This window comes from Lemur catta, chromosome 6 (genome assembly GCF_020740605.2).
Source record: "Lemur catta isolate mLemCat1 chromosome 6, mLemCat1.pri, whole genome shotgun sequence".
Taxonomy (NCBI): Eukaryota; Metazoa; Chordata; class Mammalia; order Primates; family Lemuridae; genus Lemur; species Lemur catta.
Window position 1 is genome coordinate 6,562,032 of NC_059133.1, and position 20,612 is coordinate 6,582,643.

The following is a 20,612-nucleotide window of genomic DNA, read 5'->3' on the forward strand; positions in this document are numbered from 1 at the left end:
AGTGGCCACGGCGTGACCCTGTGAAGGCCCCACAGCACCTTAGGGTGGTGGGCATGGGGCTGAATGCCAGCCTCCACAGCAGCGGCCTCCCCCGAGACTATCAGCCCATCCCCCTCACTGCCACTTCTGTGTCTCCTCAAACTGTTAGAAAATGATTCAGGTAGAATATGTTGAGTATATTATTCTAATTAGCAATAAAAATAAAACAAAAAAGGAAATGGCTTGAGTCCAGCAAGCCCAGTCACACAACTGTCCTCAGAGGCTGATCTCAGCTCCTGTGGCCATGGCCACGGGGAGAGTCAGCCAGCATAACTGAAGCCCCCAGTGGCTCCGACAAAGAAAGCAAATTTCCCTTTAAATGGGGTTCCAGGGAGGTCCCGTCACTCTGCTAACCAGTTATAAACGTCAGAGTGGAGCTCTGGACATGGCCAGGAGCCCCTGACTTGTGCCACTCTCTTGGAACCCTCCCACCCAGCACCGGACTGGGGAGCCTCGGCTCATGCTGGCCTGTCCTCGGCGGGTGGAGCGTGGCCTGTTCCCACTGCGCTTCAGGGCCAGGCACTCAACCAACGTGTGCAGGTCACTTGGCTGAGCTGAGGGCCAACTGCACAACCACATGCTGGTGCCTGTGCTGGGTTCTGGGGCTCAGGCCCTGCAGACCCCGATCTGTCCCTCCCACCAGCCGGCTGGGCCTCACCTTTCGGTAAGCGGAGCGGAAGCTGTGCGCCAGCCTGCGTAGGCTGCCCAGGTCCCGCTGGAAGCCGGCTAGCTCAGCGCCTGATGCGTGGTAGGTCTCACCCAGGGCCTGGCTGGCGCCTGCCTGCTTTTGCCAGAGCACTGTCCGCAGTGACAGTAGCAGGTCACAGGTGAGCAGCTGGACCACCTGTGGGGGGAGCCATGAGTGAGAAGACAGGTGACAGGCCTATCCCAGAGGGAGGGATCCCAGCACCTACCAGGCCCTCCCCCCGCCCACCACTCAGCAGTTCCAGGAGGAGGTGGAGAGTCTGGAAAACACTCCGCGAGGAGCGAGAGAGAGCGGCTGAAGGGGAGCCAATCCTTTCTGTCATCCTAGGAGATTTGTTCTCTGCACTCTGGAGTGAGAAAGTGAACCCTCTGACAGGGCTAGTAACTTGTGTAGGGGACACAGCACAGGCAGGTGGCTGGTACAGGAATAAAACTCTCGTGGGTCTGGAGGCACAGGTTCCTGCACCTCACAGGAGCCTCGCCATGGCTGCCCTGGAGGCTGAGACACCTACAAGATACCCCAAGGAAGGGCCCGAAGGGGCCGCATGGCCTGCAGGGGGGAGGCGGAGGGAGACAGGTGCCCAGGAAGGCAGAACCAGAGTGGTTTAGTGCTTGGGTGTGTAACTGATCGACCTAGGTTCAATCTTGGCTTTGCCACTTACTGGCTACATGTCCCTGGCACAGGACTTAATCTCTCTGAGCCCCAGTTTCTTCATCCAAAAAGTGGGAGTGGCACCCCAGGGCTGTCTGCTGTGTTACATGAGGCAGCACTGCGAGTGGGCACGATGCCACACAAGTGTCGACTACACGTGCTCTCTGCCTACGAGCTGGGCCCACCAGGCTCCCGATGCCACCACGTGGAGCAGGGGGAGCAGCGAGTCCTTCCAGAGACGGGGCCCAGGCTGCTCCTCGCCTCACCCAGCCCTGGTTCTTTTTTCCCCCAAGGCCCTGGACCTGGGAAGTCACGGTGCTGCCCAGACCCTGCCCTGTGCCTGCACAAGGACCTGACCCATGGCCATGCTGTTTTCTGGCTGCTATCAGCCAGAAAACAGGGACATGGATGGGGGTCGCTGGCACTTCTCAGATGTGAGTGTTGGAAGCACCCCTCCGGCACCAGAGCAGCAGGCCTGGCTGGACCTTGCCCTCCGAGGGCCGCCAGGCTACACAGGGTTTCCGGGGCTCACTCTCCTACCACAGAGCTGCTACGCAGGCACCCCCCTCCCAAGGGTGTCCACAAGCTTCTCTCTCTTTCCCCAAACAGCCTAGACTGGTTCTCTTATGAAGACAAACACAACGAGAGATCAACAGAGAAAGTGAGATGTGGCTCCCTTCCTGCCTTTGGTCTTGGCCCAGGGGTCTTGGGCTCTTTCTGCACACTGCCTATCTCTGTAGGGGCTGGCAAACGCTGTCCTGGGTTCACTCCAGGGCCCAGGCCCACTGAGAACCTTTAGCTTAAAGTGCCGGCCTAGCCAGCTGAGACATAACCCCAATGAGTGGCTCGGACTCTGACCCTCCAGGACTCTCCCCATCCCTCCCTTTCTGGAGTTAAGCCACATACTCCCCAGGAGAACAAGTGATGCTCCACTTCCAGCTGTGTGCCCACCCCCTTTTCCCAGGGTGGCTGTGCCTTGGGCCCCAACAGTGGCAGCAGTGCCCTCCAACAGACCTCTTCCCCGAGTGATGGGGCCTTGGGTCAGCACACGGTGGGAAGCCTCTCGAGGGCGGGGCGGGCCTCTGGGATGCACTGTGGAAACACTGCATGGGTACTGCAGAACATGCAATGCAACTACAATGCACCGCAGCTGCCCGCTGGGAGGTGGCAGACTGGCCATGGGGGCGCCCAGGGCAGTCAATTGGCTCCGTGTGTGTGTGACCGAGTGGGGAGGGACCCACTCAGAGGCTGGCCTGCAGAGGACTGGGGAGTCAGGCAAACTGCCTGGAGCAAATGCCAGGCTCTGGCCAGCTGTGGTTCACCTGGGCTGACACAGCCTGTGAGCCAGAAGGATCTAGGATTCGGGGAGCTTACGAAAGGTACAGGTAGAAACACGCTCACTTCGGAGAACAAAAATGGAATCTGCCTAGGCTAGTGGGCCACATTTTTGGGAAAGAGGGCTGTTAGCCTGGTTTCTCTGTCTCCTGGACAGCCCCACACACTGGGTCTGCTTGAGGTAGGAGGGAGCGTTTTCACAGACCACAGCTGAGTGCCTAGAGAGCCAACTAAACCCGGACTCACGTGGTTGAGGGTGGGGTCAGAGGTGGCCCCGCTGACGTTGAGGCTGCTCCACAGGTGGCTGCTGGCTCTCTCGCAATGGCAGAAGGCGCTCTGCTGCCCATCTGGTTTCCCAGAGAGTGAGGCGTGCATGGCTCTGCAGGTGTGGAGGACAGCTTTCACCAGGGGGCTCCTGTAGCAGTGACAGGGAGGTGGGAGGCAGGTCAGTGTGTGTCAGCTGGGTAACAGGTAGAGGGGCCCAAGCCAGTGACCACCACACCCCATACCGCTATGACACGTGGGACTGCGACTGCAATGCTGCCATGATGGTTTCAGGTCACCAGCTCCAGATCTGAAACACTAACCCTGGGCCGGGGTCAGCTCCACACCCCATAGCACCTCCTCATTCAGTGCAGGACAGGATTAGAGACCCAAGCTCAACCACCAGGACTGCCACTAAGAAGCTACCCCAAATGGTCATTCCAACATCTGTGCCTCAGTTCAAGTGGCCACAATATTGCTTGCTACTACCTATGGTGACATAAGGTGTTGGCCTTATTATTTGTATCTGTTCTCTAAGGGACGGACCATTTCCCCATACGTCTGGTGTTAAACTCTCTGGAGAAGCTTAGCTTATTTTTGGGTGGGACTGGGGAGGGTTCCCAGAGCATCACAGTCCCCGCAGAGCAAAGGGACCCAGGAGAAATCAAATCCAGCAGGCAATGCCTGCTGAGGCATCGTAGCTGTCCGTTGCAGCTCTACAGCTTAGCAGTGAGATGACTTCATACAACTTACCTGCCCAGCCTCAGTTTCCTCGGGAGGGTAGACGGGGACACACACACACACACAGGTGGAATGCTAACACAGGGCTGGTGCAGGTGTGTACCTACTAGTCAGGGGGCTTAAAAATGGAGCTACTTGATGAATTAGGGTGTTAGATCAACTTTAGGGGACACAGGGCTTCAAACCTGCTTGCACTCACTTTTCTCAGCTCCTTTCTGTGTTCCTGGTTAAAAGTCTGCTCGATGGGAAATGCTACAGCCTTGGGTCTAAGGATAGGACCTCGTGGGTCCTTTTTGCCCTAGAGCATTTTACAGTTTCTCTCAGGAACACTCAAATCCGATTATAAACAGCCAGGGCGTTAGCAGGCAGGACTGCCCATCACTAAGGGCCAAATACTCCCAAGACACAGACATGGATCTCCAAGGAGGAATGTCAAAAGCTCTCAGGTTATGCCATGTGCTAAAGGCATTTTAGTTATAGGACAAGGGTCCCAGGGCTGATGGTGGGGGCTGGAGGGTGGCTGGAAGGACACCGGATAAAATGCTGGCACATGGCAGGAGGCTCCGTGGTCCACACAAGCTTCAGGGGAAACACAGGCCTCCCTATATTGGCCATGAGGCACGAGCACACCGCCTGCCTGCGCCACGAAAATTCCAAATTTGCCGGGAGCCACACAGCTGTCTCTCCCTTTTACCCTATGGAGCCACCAAGGCTGTAGGGAGGAGGCCCTGGAGGCAGCGCTGAAAGTTGCTGGGACGATGTGGTGCTGTGCGGAGCAGGCGCTTACACAGAAGACATGCTGGCCCAGCTTGGGTTCTTGTGGTGCCCTCATCCCCCTTTTCTGGCTCCCCATCTGTCACGCAATCCTGATCCTTCACCCCAACCCACCCACCATGGCCAGTTCCCTCCCACTAAGCCAGACGAGATTCCCCTGCAGAGGAGCAAGGGAGCAGCCAAGGAGGATTACGCACTCAGTCACTTCCAGGGCCTTGGGGACACGCTCTACTTTGGTAAAATGAGAGCGCACAGCTGCATCATCTCCCTGAAGCCAGCTGATGGCCACGGTGACTGCAGACGTCCACCAGCGACAGATGACATCTGGACCTAGAGGGGAACAGCACCAAACATACTCCAGCACCCACAGACACAGACCTGTGGTTCTTAGCAGCTGGAGGTATCTTCTTGCTAAGTAGTAGGTGGCATCTGCACCATCTGGCGATGGACTGGGGGCCTCTGGGTTCCCCTTTCCCACGTTTCTGGTGGGAGCATCAGCCAGCACCATCTTTTGGATGTGTCTGGCAATGTGTATCAGAGTCTTATAAATGTTCCCTCCTATTAACCTGGTAATCCCATTTTTGACAGTCTACAATAATGAAATTGGCTTAAACAGAGAAAAAAGTTTAAGGAAGATGTTCACTGCAGTGTTATTTTTAAGTATAAAGTTGGATACAACCTAAACTTCCAATAGCCCTAAAGAGTGGTGTCTTCAAAGTACCTTTCTGCAACAGGCTCATGTCAGAATATTTTAAGTCTTTTCCTCTCTCAGCCTGATGTGATCTCACAAAACCTGTGAGGATGGTCACATAAGAAAAAAGGTCTGAGAGCACATGCTTTTCTAAACTCTGAAATAAAGCAAGGCCACACAGTAGTCACAATGGTGTGGTCGCTTTTCTGGGATCTTTCCCTCCTGAGGGAGAGTGGCCAGAAGGTAGCTTGGTCTCCCATCTCCCCCAGTGGCCTCAGAAGCCCAAGAGTTGGCAGCTAATGTGCTGCTACCCCTCGGCAGTTCAGGCACAGGTGTCAATTCAGCCCGGGGGCTGTACTATGACACAGAGGCAGTGGGAGAGCGGAGGGAGGCCTGGATGAAGAGTCTGTTCAGCAGAGAGTGTGAGACCCAAGAGCAGCCTCAGAGGCCACTGTGCATCTGAGAGGCGAGTCCCCACCATCCCTGCTGCCCGTTCTCCTGGGCATTCAGGAAGGGCCCTGACCTGGCCCACACAGCCGGGGCCTGAGGAAGACGGTGACTCCCTCTGTGCCGCTTGTCTGAGAACCAGCATTTGCTGCCCCCAGAATGCTGCCGAGGATGGGTAACTGTGAGGGGGACTGCGCGGGGGCTGCAAGTATGAACCTGGGATCCAGAGACGATGCCTGAGCACACACTCACACAACCCTGGACCCAGGCAGCAAAGGAGCCGTCAAGGACCCAAGAGTGTGGGCTGCCCGCAAATGCTCACCAAGGGCTGACTTGAGCACGGAGCTGCTGGAGAGTGGCGGGATCACAATCCCCACGGAGTCCACAAAAGAATGAAGTAATTTCAGGTACTCCAGAGCATTGGAGAATTCACTAGAAAGAAAAGAAAGGGCCCCCTGAACATCAAAACACACATGAGGACCACACGCATGGTCTAGCCATTAGCCCTCCAGCTCTGAGACCTCACGGCCATTTCCAGCCCCTTCTCCCCCAAGGCACACCATTTGCACCCTCCCCTGGCCTGCCTTCCGCATTCTCTGGGCTGTCACCGACACTCTTCCCTCTACTGGGAGGGCCAGCCTTTCTCTATCATCCCTCCCCAACCAACCCCAGCTCCTCCCCTCAAGGCCTAATTCCAATGTCATCTCCTCCCAGAATTTTCTGCTCTCCCAGGCACAACTGCCCACTCCCCCTCCCTCCTCTAGTGCACACAAGTCAGGACCTGGGCCCTGCATGAGAGTAACTCTGGCACCTGTCTGCCTCGCAGGTCTTGCTTTGTGAAGGAAAAACTGTGCTCGGTAACTATGTTAAGTGCTAAAAATTGCTTGACACACTCAGCAAGGGGCAGGGTCCCCAGGCTGTCGTCGTCTGCCTTCTACCGAGCTCTCCACCTTCCACCCCATCCCTCTCGGCAGGCCACTGCTCTCTACCCCAAAAAGCACCATCAAATTCCGGACTCACTCCAAGTACTGACTATTTGGAGAAAGGACACGTAAAAAGGGACATACTTGGTCTAGGAGAAAAGGCCAGGTCAGCGCTCACACAGGGCTCTCATTTTTGAGAAATAAGTACAAAGGAATCATTCGATCTCCTGGCCAACTTGACACAGGGCTTGTTTCCATCTAGGAGTGCAGACCCTGAGCTGCCCAGGCAGACAGGCCCTGAGAGGCAGCAAGGCTGGCTCGGGACTTTACCAGCTCTCTTCTTCCTGGTCTCCAGCCTTCTTCTTGGCCTGGGGTTTCACCAAGGACTCCACCGCTCGCTCCAGCAGGTTTTTGCAGAAGGCCTGATGGACCTGGGCAATGGGGTCAGCTGTAAGAGAGACAGGCAAGGAGATGGGTTAAATGGGTTTTATTTATGAGCCCATTTTGTCTTTATGGAGAAAACGGAGAACAAGGAGAGAAACCCAAGAAACAGCTATTCCCTGTGCCTGGGGAGCAGATTCCCCTTCTCAACCAAACCCCAGAACTACCGTGCACAGGCAGAGGTTGGGGGAGGGTTTTCACCTCAGACTGAAGGGCCCAAGATTGTGTAGTTCCGGATTTGCCTGGGGTGTGGGGGTGGGGTAGGGGCAGTGTGAACGGAGGGAGCTGTGTGTCCTGGCACAGTGCTCAGCACTTCAAGATTGGGAGCCACCCCACTTCTCAGAGGCTGCCTCTTCTCCTTGTGGCTTAGGAGAACAGCTAGCCAAGGAGCAAAAGGTGGTGCTGCCATATTCACGACAATGAAGAACCCGCTCCTGTTTTTCCAGAGCCTTGTCATGGAACCTGTGATCAGCAATGGCCTGGCTGAGCGGACTAAACAAGGGGCCTTGCCTTGCTTGCAGCAGCTGACTTTCACCAGCAAATCCCCTTCCTGGCTGGCTCAAACCACGGCAGCACCAGCCTTTTCTCTCCCTTCCATGTGGCAGACATGTGGGCCTTGATCTGACCACGAGGAAGAGGAACACTTAGGAACATATTCCGGGTGAGAAGACGGAGAGTCGGATACTGCAAGTGGTGGACAAGCGGGTGGGAAGTCCATGTTTAGCCAGCGGGGGTGGGGTGGAAAGATTGAGGATTGCTTTTACGTTCATCTTTTACTTTTTGGTGTTGTACACAATTCTCACATTGAGCAATAAAGTTATTATTTAAAAAAGAAAAGGACAACAGACCTCCCTAATATTTGTCATACAGTCCTGGACCTGCAGAGCCTCACTCGCCCCACAGACTCCCAATTCAGAGAGGGGGAAGTACAGCAGAAAGCAGAAAGCCACTGAGTGTTCAAGGTCTAAGTCAACCTCGACTGCCCCGACTGCTCCGAGGCCTGGCGAGTCGACTCCAATCACTATCAACTGCCAGGGACAGAAAGCCAGCGCCTCCTTCCGATGCCTGGAGCCCCATCCCTGTCACCATGCGGAGCACTTCATGACCGCCTGCCACCTACTGTTCCCTAACTGCTCCATACATGTCTGTCTACTCTCCCAGTGGGACCAGAAGACTGGAGGCCAGGAAATAGCAAGCCCCACACATCCTTTGTGTCTCCAAAGTGCCAAGAACAAGGGCTGAGAGTACAGTTGGTGCCTAATCACAATTTATTACCATGTGGCACTGTGACACAAGGACCATGGCTCTGAATGTCAGAGAGCAGAGCTGCAAACCCGGCCCAGCTGCCCACAGTCTCTGATCAGGTTTGTGACCTTAGGCAAGTTACTCAACTTTTCTGAGCCTCAGTTAAAACAAACAAACAAACAAACAAACAGATTAAACAAGACTGATGAGCTGTATTCCCACATATTGTAACGCGGCAGTACCGGTGGCCCCCATGGCTTTCTCCAGTTCCGCATGGTTGTGAGGGTGCTCTCACCTGGGTTCCTCTGGGCACAGTACAGACTCTCCTTGGCAGCCGACTTCACTGACCAGCTCCGCTCCATGAAAAACTTCTGGCCTAGGGGGTGGCAGAGCCAGCGCAGGGAGTCAGGGACAGCACTGCGTTCAGGGCCGCACAGGCTCTGGGCTCGACTGAGGAAGTAGCTCTGTGGAAGGACAAGGACCAGTGGTAACACTAAGGTGGCAGAATGCTGGCTGCAGCCACTGTGGGGGTAGAAAGCACCGTGGTGGAGGCCAGCTTGGGGGAGCCTGGGGAGAGATCAGTGGAGGGTCAGGACCTCAGTGAAGAAGTAAACCGCCCCCCCCCGAAACCAGGGCCAGTGCCCCAGTGGCACCTGCCAGGCTTGGCAACCAGGTCCAAATCCCAGCAGCGTACATGGGGGCTCCTGCTGTGTCCTGTCCTGCCGGGGCTGCCCAACCCTACTGGAATCCAGTCCTTACCCTGCTGGCCCTCAACCCACGGGGCGAGTGGGGAAAGGGGAGCAGTTGGCCAAGGTGCCCAGTGCTGCACCTCACCCTCAGGCCCCTGAGTGCCGAGCTAGGTAGCCCCTTTGATCCTGGGACTTCTGCCCATCTGTCATTTTAATTACCCATCTTTTAGAGTATTTTTAGGCAAAACTGTATTCTGCTTTGATGAATTTTTCATCTCCTTTACCTGAGTATAGAGTGTAGAACAGTGCCCAGCACAGCCAGTGGTCAGGATCACAGCAGGCAGCCCTGGACCCACACAGGCGTGTGTCTGCACGTGTGTGGGTGAGATGCCCTCCCCACAAAACTGGCCCCACAAGGGCAGGCCCCTACAGAAACCCCAACGCCACCCCCACACGAGCAAGGAGAGACCAAGAGGGGGCTTTGCAAGCCTCTTTGCCAGGCAATTCAAAGAGCCGGTGCCCCCGTCTCCAGGCCCCTTCTCCACCTGCCAGGATAACACCATTCCAGGGCCCCAGTGACAAGCATTGCAGGGACAATGCTGTCTATCACATATTTTCAGAAGTTCTGTCATTTTTTGAGTAAGGATATCTTCACTCTAACACCCACAATTACCAGCCCATAAAACTGCTCAAAACAGGTCAATATAAGGAGCCAGGAGAGAACGGGAGGGAGGGAGAAGCACAAGACACGGACGGCACGGGGAGCCCGCAGGAGGGGCTGCTGGGCCAAGGCCCGTGGACCGCAACCTTCACACTTCAGCCCCTGCCTCCATGACGAGGGCAGCGGTTTCACGGTCTGGTTCAATCTGATGGTTCTGACCTTTACCGGGCTCGAAGTGGCCATCAGCTAATGTAACAGCTTCAGAAGACTTGAATGCCAGGGTCAGAAATAGCACTGCCAAAACGCCACTCAAGGACACAGCCGGAGGAGACTGTCCCTCTCCAGGGGAACCTGGAGACAGCTGCCTGAATCCGAGAGAAAACAACCTGGCCAGAGTGCTCCACAGACACACACTAATATTGTCCTGGCAGCTTCTGGGACAAGGTGGGGCATTTCACTTACATTTCTAATCATAGGGCCAGTGCACTAACAGTCTTTCCCCTTTGCTGACTGGCCTGGAGGAAAGGACACTGGAGAACGCATGCAGCATAGCCACGTGACCTGCCAGCCTTCCACAAAGCACTCGCTGAACCTGAGCTGGGCGCTGCAACAGGGGGAGAGCAGCTGCTGAGGGGCTAGAGGCTGGGTGGGGCAGGCAGTGTGATTCCAGGGCTTCCTGGATGTCTCAGAACCTTCTAACGGTTGGCTCCAACTCTCTCTCCAAGAAACCCTGCTCCATGTGCCTGATCAGCAAGGGAGTCTGGTGGCTGCTCCAGGGGAAACTGAGGACCAACTGGTCCCTCAGAAGGGCCCAAATATCACAAGTAGAAGCAGAAACAAAGCCTAGTACAGGTCATGTGGCAAGAAGAACCCAGAGGGGCCAATGAGGAAATCATTAAGTGTAAATACATTTTTAAGATTAATTCTTAAAAAAGAAAAGAAAAACTTTTAGTTGTAACAAATCTCAATGGCTGGAGGATATCTTTACACCACAGAGTGAAGAAAAAAAACCAGAAAACAATAAATTAAGTATAAAATTTTTTAAAAATAAAAAAAAGTAAAATGGTGGGGAGAGGTTGAATTTAGTGGTTTGAGCTAATAAGAAATATAAATCCTAGGACACAGTCATCCACAGTATGGTTTCTGTAAGGGAAACTGAGAAAGTAACTTTTGTTACTTTTTAAATTCTTTTTGGGATTATAGCCCTATAATAATTTTCCTAAAAATTTTTTTTAAATTTTCCTAAATTTTACAGAAACCATCCAGAATTCTCCCAAGCTGGGGCCTAGGAACCTCTCCCCTCAACTCATCTGCTAATTGTCTGATGTGAGAGAGGCTATGGCAGAAGCCCCAGAACTGTTACAGATCCTGACAGCCAGCCAGTACCCAGGGCCAGTCCCAACCCCAGGTCAGGTCCCCCAACACTGCTCTAACCCTATAGTTCTCAAATTGTGTGCCAAGGTATCCTAAGGCACCAAATCGAGCACTCAGGGGAGCCACAGGCTGTTTTTAATTTCTGATGAAAACAGCAATGCTCACGTCAGGTAGACACTGTGCAAACTCCTGGATAGAGACGGTGTGCAGCCTCGGCGTGAGAGCACACTACCTTCCTTTGAATGATGTCATAGCTTTGTTTTTTTTTTTTGAGGCAGAGTCTCACTCTGTTGCCTGGGCTAGAGTGAGTATCATGGCATCAGCCTAGCTCACAGCCACCTCAAACTTCCGAGCTCAAGTGATCCTCCTGCCTCAGCCTCTCAAGTAGCTGGGACTACAGGCATGCGCCACCATGCCTGGCTAATATTTTCTATATATATTTTTAGTTGTCCAGATAATTTCTTTCTATTTTTAGTAGAGACAGGGTCTCGCTCTTGCTCAGGCTGGTCTTGAACTCCTGTTGTCGAGCAATCCTCCCACCTCGGCCTCCCAGAGTGCTAGGATTACAGGTGTGAGCCACCGTGCCCGGCCAATGTCATATCTTTGTAAGGCTGAGTTTCTGGAGGCTGTTGTGATAAAAAGTATTGTGTGAAAGTCAATGTGGAAAGAGTAGCCAATTTGATTCCCAAGGTCAAGGAGGTGTGGGGTGCTCAGTAGGCACATGCATCCCATATTAGTAAATCATCATGGTTATAAAGAATCAAAACTAGGCCGGGCACAGTGGCCGAAGCCTATAGTCCTAGTACTCTGGGAGGCCGTGGCTGGAGGATTGCTTGAGGCCAAGAGTTTGAGACCAGCCTGAATGAGACCCCATCTCTATAAAAACTAGAAAAATTTGCTGGGCATGGTGATGCATGCCTGTAGTCCCAGTTACTCGGGAGGCTGAGGCAGGAGGATCGCTTGAGCCCAGGAGTTTGAGGTTGCTGTGAGCTAGGCTGATGCCACTGCACTCTAGCCCAGGTGACAGAATGAGACCTTGTCTCAAAAAAAAATCATTTTTTCCTTAAACTTCATGTATGATTTTTTCAAATGGCTACTAAGCTATTAAGACATAAATACCTATTAGGATGTTCAAACCTAACTACTTAACAAACAGAACTGTCAGGTATTTCTTTTGGCTGAAGAACACCATGAAAACGTTACTGAGACACAGAGTGCCATGAACCCATAAGTCTGGGAACCTCTGGTCTAAACCACTTTAACAGAGGCCAGCCCTCTGCTCGCCCTCAGTACCTGGCTCATTTGTTAGCTAAATATATCTCACCAAATTCAAAGCTTTGTTTTCCTTTTTAAAAAAGTACTGTTTGGATCCCTTAATCTATCTCCTCCCAAGAGAAGTAACAGAAAGAGGCAGTTAATTTAGAGATGACAGTTCTCCTTTTCCCATCGTACTAAATATGCAAATTTGGCAATACTATTAAAGTTCAAATATTTATATCTTTTGACCCAGCATCACCATGTCTACAGATTAGCTCTTGTAGAAGTGGGTGAAGACAGCAGTACTGTTTGTCACAGCAAAGACCAGAAACAACCCAAACATCCGTCAGCACCATCAAGTACCTCTGTAGAATAAAGAGGCTACAAAGAAAAATATCCAAGATTTATCATTAGGTTGAAAAAAGCAAGTGGCAAACAGGGTTTATGGCTGTGAGCAGGAGGCGAGCTGCCCAGGGAGAGAGGGAAGCTTCGGCTGTATTCAAGGCCACTCCCCATCTCACATCACGGCATAAGCTCTGCCTTCAGAAACATGATGCGCTTGAATCATCCCGAAACCGCCTTCACCCCCCAGTCTGTGGAAAAATTGACTTCCATGAAACTGGTCCCTGGTGCCAAAAAGGTTGGAGACCGCTGACTTACAGTATAATCACATTAAATGAATTATAATGTATTAATATATACCTTAGCATATGCAGGAAAAAAATTCTGAGGAAATATACATTGAACCATCCATGCTTGTTAGGCATATGAAGCATTTTTGTTGGGGTTGGGGGGATGGGTACATGGGGAGGGACAATTTGAAGGCAACCATTTTCCTGGTCCTCTGCTGACACACACATGCCTTCCTCAAATGGGGCTGAGTCTCTTTCAAAGGGTAGTGATGTCTCAGCAATAAGGACAACCAAAACCATGCTAGGGCTTTGGGATGACAAGATGATCCTAAAATTAATATGGGGAGGTAAAGGAGCAAAAAAACAGTCACTAAAGCTGGAAGACCAACATATCCAGACATCACGACATACGAGAACACACAGCCAGTAGGGTTGTATGGTGGGGGCACGATGGAACAGACTGTAGAGTTCAGAAGCAGACCCAACACCCAGACAACTCGATTTACTAAAAAAGGCATCACTTAGTGCAGTAGGGGAAGGACGGACAGTTTTTTAATTTAAATAACAGGTTCTGGGTCAGGCAGACATCCATATGGAAAAAAATGGATCTTGCACCACCACCTCCAACTCATATAAAAATTCCAGGTGGATTAGGTACCTGTGTGTGAAGAGTAAAAAAATAAAGCTCCTTGCAGACAACACAGGAAACTATCTTCATGACTTTGAGGTATGGCAAAGATTTATTGAAGAGGGTACGAAATGTCTTAACTGTAAAGACTAATAATCTAGATTTTGTTAAAATTAAGAACTGTGAAGAGAGAGAATAGGCAAGCCACAGACTAGAAGATAGCTGAAAAGCATATACCTAACAAAGGATTGTCTCCTAACAATCCTAAAAGCATATACCTAACAAAGAATAAAGAACTCCTCTAATCAATGAGAAGACAGATACATGAACAGGGTTTCACAGAAGAGACTATCCAAATTGCTAAAAACATGGAAAGGTGCTCAATGTCATTAATCACCTGGGAAATACAAATGAAAACTACACTGAGATATGGCAGAAGGGCTAAAACAAAAAATTGACATCACCATGTCCTTGGGAGGGAACTCTTGCACGCTGCTGGTGGAGTGAATATTGGTACAACCACTTTGGAAACACTCATAACCTCTGACCCTGCGTTGTCCTTCCTAAAAATGCAGTTGCCTGTTCACTGAAAAATGTGTACAGGGAGATTCATAGCAGCACTCTTCATAATAACCAAAACCAGAAAGCAACTGTAAAGTCCATGTACAATAGTCTAGTCATACAGTGAAATACTATAAAGCAATGAGAATGAACAATCTCCTTCCTTCCTTCCTTATCCCCCATGACACCCCCACTCCTCAGTAACACACCCATCCCCCATGACACCCCCACTCCTCAGTAACACACCCATCCCCCATGACACCCCCACTCCTCAGTAACACACCCAGCCCCCATGACACCCCCACTCCTCAGTAACACACCCAGCCCCCATGACACCCCCACTCCTCAGTAACATACCCAGCCCCTTTCTTCCTCCCTCCCTCCCTCCCTTCCTAGCTAATTTTTCTATTTTTTGTACATACGGGGTCTCATTCTTGCTTAGGCTGATCTTGAACTCCTGACCTCAAGCAACCCTCCCACCTTGGCCTCCCAGAGTGCTAGGCTTATAGGCATGAACCACCTCACCTGGCCATGTTCTATTTCTTGATCTGGGTGGTTATTACATGGCTGAGTTCACTTTGTGAAAATTCATCAAGGTTTATATTAAAACACGCATTTTTCTGCACATGTGTTTTATTTTGATAAAATAAATGTCTTCAAAACACTTACTGGGGGCATAGAAATTATAAGTGTGATGACATCAGCCCAGAGCACTAAAACAAACAAACTGAACAGGCGAGAGTTCTTGCCAGTGCTTCCTCCCCTCAGCCTAGATTCAGCCTTCCCAGAAAGCCCACCTTGACTTCTCCTCACATCAGCTTAGGAGCTCAGCGTACTCTGCAGGCAGTGGGTTGGCTCCGCCGTAACGCTCATCCCAGCACAGTCCTAAAGGCCGTGTCCCTGTCTGATTCTCTGCCAGACCATATGCTCCCTGAGCACAGGGTAAATGCCCTGTGCGGAGTGGGTGCTCAGTAATGTCTGCTGAATGAATCAATGTAAGGTCACAGAAAGTGGGCTGAGACATGGAATGTATATGGGGCTTCCCCGTGCCCTTTGTCACCTAGATTAGTGTGATACACCTCAGGAAACATATCAGTGTCAGGGGAAGTTCCTATTCATTCTCAGCTCATCACTATGGTGAGACATGATAATTCCATTTTGAACTTATCTGATGCATCCAGCAGTCCATCCAAAGTGAGGCACTGAGCACAACAGGCCTGTTTCTGCTAGGGTAGGAGAAAGCATGAGGTCAGAGATGCTGCGAGCTGACTGATAACAAGGACCAGGATTATCCAGTTGTGAATGCCCAAGTCTGACTCCTGGCCAGGCACATGGGAGGTGCTTGATAACCACAACCCCTGCCCCGGGTCTGACCTGAGCTCCTTGCAGATAGGCACTGGTTTTCATTTCTGGATTCACAGTGCTGTGATCAACACAGGTACCCAATAAATACCTTTTGGGTGAATAAAAGAACCAGGAGACATAACCAAAAGATCCCAAGAATTTTTATGACCACTTGTAGAGCAGTAGACTTGTATATTAACCTTGCCCAAGTACAGCTCTGTATCACTGAACCAATTTTCTTACCCCAGGGCACCAAAATGTCCTGCCTGTAAGGCTTATGCCTAGAAAGGCCACAAGGGGAGGAATTTTGGTCTGTTTTTATTCACTGCTTGAAGCATTGGTGCAATGAGCAACTGAATGAATGCCTACCTCTCTAGGCACGGGGGGTGAGGGTGGGGCCCACACCTACTCTGGCTGGGGAGAGTGCTTAGGGAAGTGCTTAGGTTTGCAGAAGGAAACTGGAGGGTACTCACAGCCAGGAAGCCCAGCTTGCCCCCACACCAGGTCTTGAGCCCCATGGCAGCAGTCAGATGGATCTCAACCAGTGTGCTCGGCGGGATTTTCTCCTCTGCACATTCGGCCAGGTTCACAGCACACAGGGCCATGTGCACATCTGAACAGGCGGATCCTGCAGGAAGCTTCCCTAGGGTGGGCAGAAACAGACACTAACATTGACAGATCCCCCAAACTTTTTCCCGCTTTCTCCAGCACAGAGTAACAGTGGAACCAGAGGAGAAACTAGGTAAGCTTCGTGACCAGACAGGTCTTGGATGGGATGCTAGGCTCTGTGACTTAACTAGCGTGTGTTCATGTCTACCTCTCAGGGTGGCTGGGGACATGGCACCCAGCTGTATACAATGAGAGCCATCATGACTGCAGGTCACTGCACAGGACTCAGAAGCACATAGTGCAACATTTCCCAGAACAGTGTCAACAACATGGCCACATGCTGCTAATACAGTTCTGTGTCTCCAAATGTTTCAATAGAGATAAGCCAAAAAATTTTTTAAAAACCAATTTGAGGCCGGGCGCGGTGGCTCACGCCTGTAATCCTAGCACTCTGGGAGGCCGAGGCGGGTGGATTGCTTGAGCCCAGGAGTTCAAGACCAGCCTGAGCAAGAGCGAGACCTCGTCTCTACTAAAAATAGAAAGAAATTATCTGGCCAACTAAAAAAAATATATATATATAGAAAAAAAAAATTAGCCGGGCATGGTGGCGCATGCCTGTAGTCCCAGCTGCTCGGGAGGCTGAGGCAGGAGGATCGCTTAAGCCCAGGAGTTTGAGGTTGCCGTGAACTAGGCTGACGCCATGGCACTCACTCTAGCCCGGGCAACAAAGTGAGACTCTGTCTCAAAAAAAAAAAACAACCAATTTGAATTATTTTCACTAGAAAACCCCCCCACAATATATGAGTACACACACCTTTAAGAGGGAAGTAACATAAAACTGAGCAATGACAGCTCAGCAATGACACAACTTAGGTTAGTAGGTGGAAGGGCAGAAAAGGCTTACTATGCCCTCCCCTAAGACAGCTGAACAGCAGCTCATCTGGGTGTACCCCCGAAGTCAGGGGACAAAGTGCCCATGCACAGGCCCAAACATGGCTGTCCTCAGGCTTTCATACTGCTGCTTGCTTTGGTCCTCACTGGGGCTGGGAGGTGGCAAGGACAAGCCATCTCCTTGCCTCAGGAAGTACCCAAGGTCCAGATGGTGGCAAAACCAGGCTTCCCAAGCTTACTCAGCTCTTATCCTACTAGGCCACCCTGCCTCCCGGGAGACCTCAGCTCCTCCAGTCATTCTGTACTGGCCTGAATTGTCTATCTCCTCCAGGAGGCACCAAGCTCTTGCCTTCAGGGAGAGAGAGGGGAGAGGGCAGTGTGGGAACCACACTGTATTCATCTCTGTCCCCTCAGTGTCTCGGACAGGTAGTGCTCAGTGAGGGTGGAAGGAATGAGTGATATGAAGCATCTCAGCTAGAATTCTCCAGAACTTGACAGCAAGGAGGACACAGTCTGCTGATCAGAGAGAGACCTAGGTATGGGCTTGTTCTGTTCCACGGGCACAGAGAGGGGGTGCACAAGAAAAAAGCAGGGGAAATTTGCAGATAGGGACCTTCTGCTACACTCTACCCTGAGCCCAAGTGTTAAAACTGCACAACTGGCCCCGCTGTCTCATCTCCTGCTCACCCCAGCGTCGCTGGTGCCTACATCTGTTCCACTGCTGGAAGCCCCTGGGGCATTTCCAACACCTTCCAGTCTCCACATCCTGTTGTTATGTTCTGGCGCCTATCTTCCCAGCAGCAACGGCTCCCCCTCAACCCTCTCTGCCCTGCTCCTCCCAACACTGAGCCTCTCGTTTCTCCTTGGACCTCTCCAGCTGCTCTTCTCTGGCAGCCTCTGCCCGACTCCTCATCCTCTACCTGTTCTTTACATGTGAATGTTCTTCCAGATGGACCTGAGGGTCCCCTTTTCAGCACATACAGTTCCCTTCATTTTTACTCTCTTTTCTGGGCTGCAGATTCTGCATGTCCAGCTGCCTACTGAGCATTTCCTCTCTGTGTCTCACAGGCAAGTGTCCAAAAGGGAACTCGTCATCTTTTCCCTGGCAAGTTGCTCTTCCTCCTGATTTCTTCACCTTTGTTGATGGCACCACGGTTCACCCAAACTCCTAAGCAAGAAACCAGTGAGGCATGCTCACCGGCTCCTTCCCTATCCATCACATCCAGTGAGTCCCCAAGTCCAGTCAATTCCACCTTCTAATTTCCTCATCTGTCCTTCTGGCATCTAGCATCAGCTATATCAAGCTACATCAGCTTCTATTTGGCCTCCCTAATTCTAGCCTTAATCCTCTCAGATCCATTCTCTATCTGCCATCAGAGTGAATCTTCTAAACTTCAGGAGCACAAATCTGACCATATGCTCTTCACCAGATCCTACTGATACACTCACTACAAGATCCCCAACCTGGCATCAACATCCTTCATGGTCCAGGCACCACCCTGCCCGCCTGGGCCCTGGATCCTATCACCCTCTCCTTGTCCGGCTCACTCTGTGACTACTGATGTATTAGTTGCGAGAGCACTCCAAGTGGGGCTCCTCCTCTGGAACATCCTAGAAGGCACATCTCCTGTAGAGCAGATGATCTCTCTGCATCATCCATGCAAAGCCACTACTTTACCTGCCCAGAAAGCCTTTCTTGACACTCTACTCAATAGGTCCTCCTTCCCTCCCAATGAAAATATGTTTCTTCTGCTGAGTCTAACACACTCACACTGAACTATTGTTCATTTGCTGACCTGTCTGCCTTGCTACTACAACAGGAGTTTATTGAAAGAAATACATGATCGTATTTCACTGAATGTAAGATGCCATCAATTTTAAGTCTCTCCATTAAGTATCAGTAAGGAAAAACACTGCCAACTAATCCATAATGTGCCACTGTCTACAGGACACATTCCAAGCATAGAGATTTTACTGTGAAAAAAATGTGCATTTTAGAATTGGTGAATCACCGTAATGAGTTATCTTTACAGTAATGGGTGCAGGCAGAAGGCTGGCCTAACCACCCTAAAAGAGCAATGTAAAAGGGGCTTCAACTAGGGTGGAGAACAGGTAAACCAGGCTGCGGAGGAGAGATGGCATTGGGTGCCTCGCAGCAAGCCAGACAGTGGCAGCTGCCCCTTCACCTGTGATGTGCAGCTGGTGCAGCCTGTGATAGGCCAGGGCTGCATCCCGGGCACTGGTCTTAGCTTCGTCCTCAAAGCCCGCTGCAGTGGCTGGGGTGGCCCGCCAGCGCTGGAAGACTTTCTTGAGCAGCCAGCGCACCAGGCGTAGCTTCTGCAGGCTGTAGCGGATCACGTTCCAGGAGAGGCTGCAGGCCAGGTCCAGGCGGGAGGTGGGCAGTGCCCGGCCCAAAACTGACAGGCAGGTTTGTAGGTTGGCAGCGGCAGCTGCGAAATCTCCCTACAAAATAGCAAGGGGGTATTATGGTCACTAGCCTTTCTGTGTTTTTTTTTTTTTTTTTGAGACAGAGTCTCACTTTGTTGCCTGGGCTAGAGTGAGTGCCGTGGCGTCAGCCTAGCTCACAGCAACCTCAAACTCCTGGGCTTAAGCGATCCTACTGCCTCAGCCTCCCAAGTAGCTGGGACTACAGGCATGCGCCACCATGCCTGGCTAATTTTTTCTATATAGATTTTTTTTTTAGCTGTCTAAATCATTTCTTTCTATTTTTTTGGTAGAGACGGGGGTCTCACTCTTGCTCAGGCTGGTCTCGAACTCCTGACCTCGAGCGATCCACCCGCCTCGGCCTCCCAGAGGGCTAGGATTACAGGCGTGAGCCATGGCGCCCGGCCGGCCTTTCTGTTTTGACAGACTTCTACTTTCCCCCACCCCATAATCAGAGTAATACATGCCCATTATAGAAACCTGGGAAACTTCAGAAAGCTACAAGAAAGTAAAAAGAAACCATCTATAATCTCATCCCCTGCAATGAATCACTGCTGACATTTTGAGGTATTCCCTTCCAGCCTTTTTACTAAATTGGGATTGCACTGCATTCTTTCTTTAAACAAATGTTGCTCAGAGTTCGTCATGGTAGCTTTTGTATGTAAGATGGTCACACAGATTTAGATGAACTGCATGATCCTTTAGACGTTTAGGGTCTCAAAGTGTGGTCTGCAGAGGCCAGTAGCAGCAGCTCTTGGGAGTGTGTTAGAAATGCAAACACTTGGACCTCACCCCAGACCCAGTGAATCAGAACCTCTGGGGTTAGAGCCCTCTAGGTGATTCTTGTGCTTGTTAAAGTTTGAGAACCATGATTTTAGGTAAATTCACAGCTAAACTATCCAACCTAGGATCCATAAGAACAACTCTTTGCCAACCTGAGATGGTCTAACAGAGAGTCCGTGGTACTGTATTAACGATCTCTCTTTCTCTCTCTCATTACTGGGGACGAGAAGGCTCAGGCTATACAGTCTTGGGAAACTGAAGTAAATTCTCCTCTTTTCCCCTATTATACAGCTGGTACACTATCTGTGCTTTGCTTCTTATATCATTCCAGGAGCAGAAAAGGGAAGAGTGGGTAAAGATGTTCTCAGAGGGACAATCTCTACAGCGGTGGCTATTTCTTTTCAGCTAAGAGACGCACTTGTATTTATAGATTCCAAAAGAGGCAGCTGTCCCTGGCTCCTTTCCTGCCTTTCCCTTGAAG

The 20,612-nt window shown here is 51.2% G+C and overlaps 1 protein-coding gene across 1 annotated transcript in view; it reads right to left on the reverse strand.

Moving 5' to 3' along the window:
* SREBF2 (sterol regulatory element binding transcription factor 2) overlaps nucleotides 1-20,612 on the reverse strand; it is a 61,316-nt gene that overhangs the window by 3,237 nt on the left and 37,467 nt on the right. The window contains exons 10-17 of the mRNA XM_045554795.1: nucleotides 19,090-19,366; nucleotides 15,877-16,046; nucleotides 8,553-8,721; nucleotides 6,902-7,019; nucleotides 5,971-6,080; nucleotides 4,708-4,840; nucleotides 2,978-3,146; nucleotides 698-883 (exon numbers count right to left, since the gene is read on the reverse strand). Of these exons, the coding sequence (XP_045410751.1) occupies nucleotides 698-883; nucleotides 2,978-3,146; nucleotides 4,708-4,840; nucleotides 5,971-6,080; nucleotides 6,902-7,019; nucleotides 8,553-8,721; nucleotides 15,877-16,046; nucleotides 19,090-19,366 (1,332 nt within the window). The remainder of the gene's footprint in view (nucleotides 1-697; nucleotides 884-2,977; nucleotides 3,147-4,707; nucleotides 4,841-5,970; nucleotides 6,081-6,901; nucleotides 7,020-8,552; nucleotides 8,722-15,876; nucleotides 16,047-19,089; nucleotides 19,367-20,612) is intronic.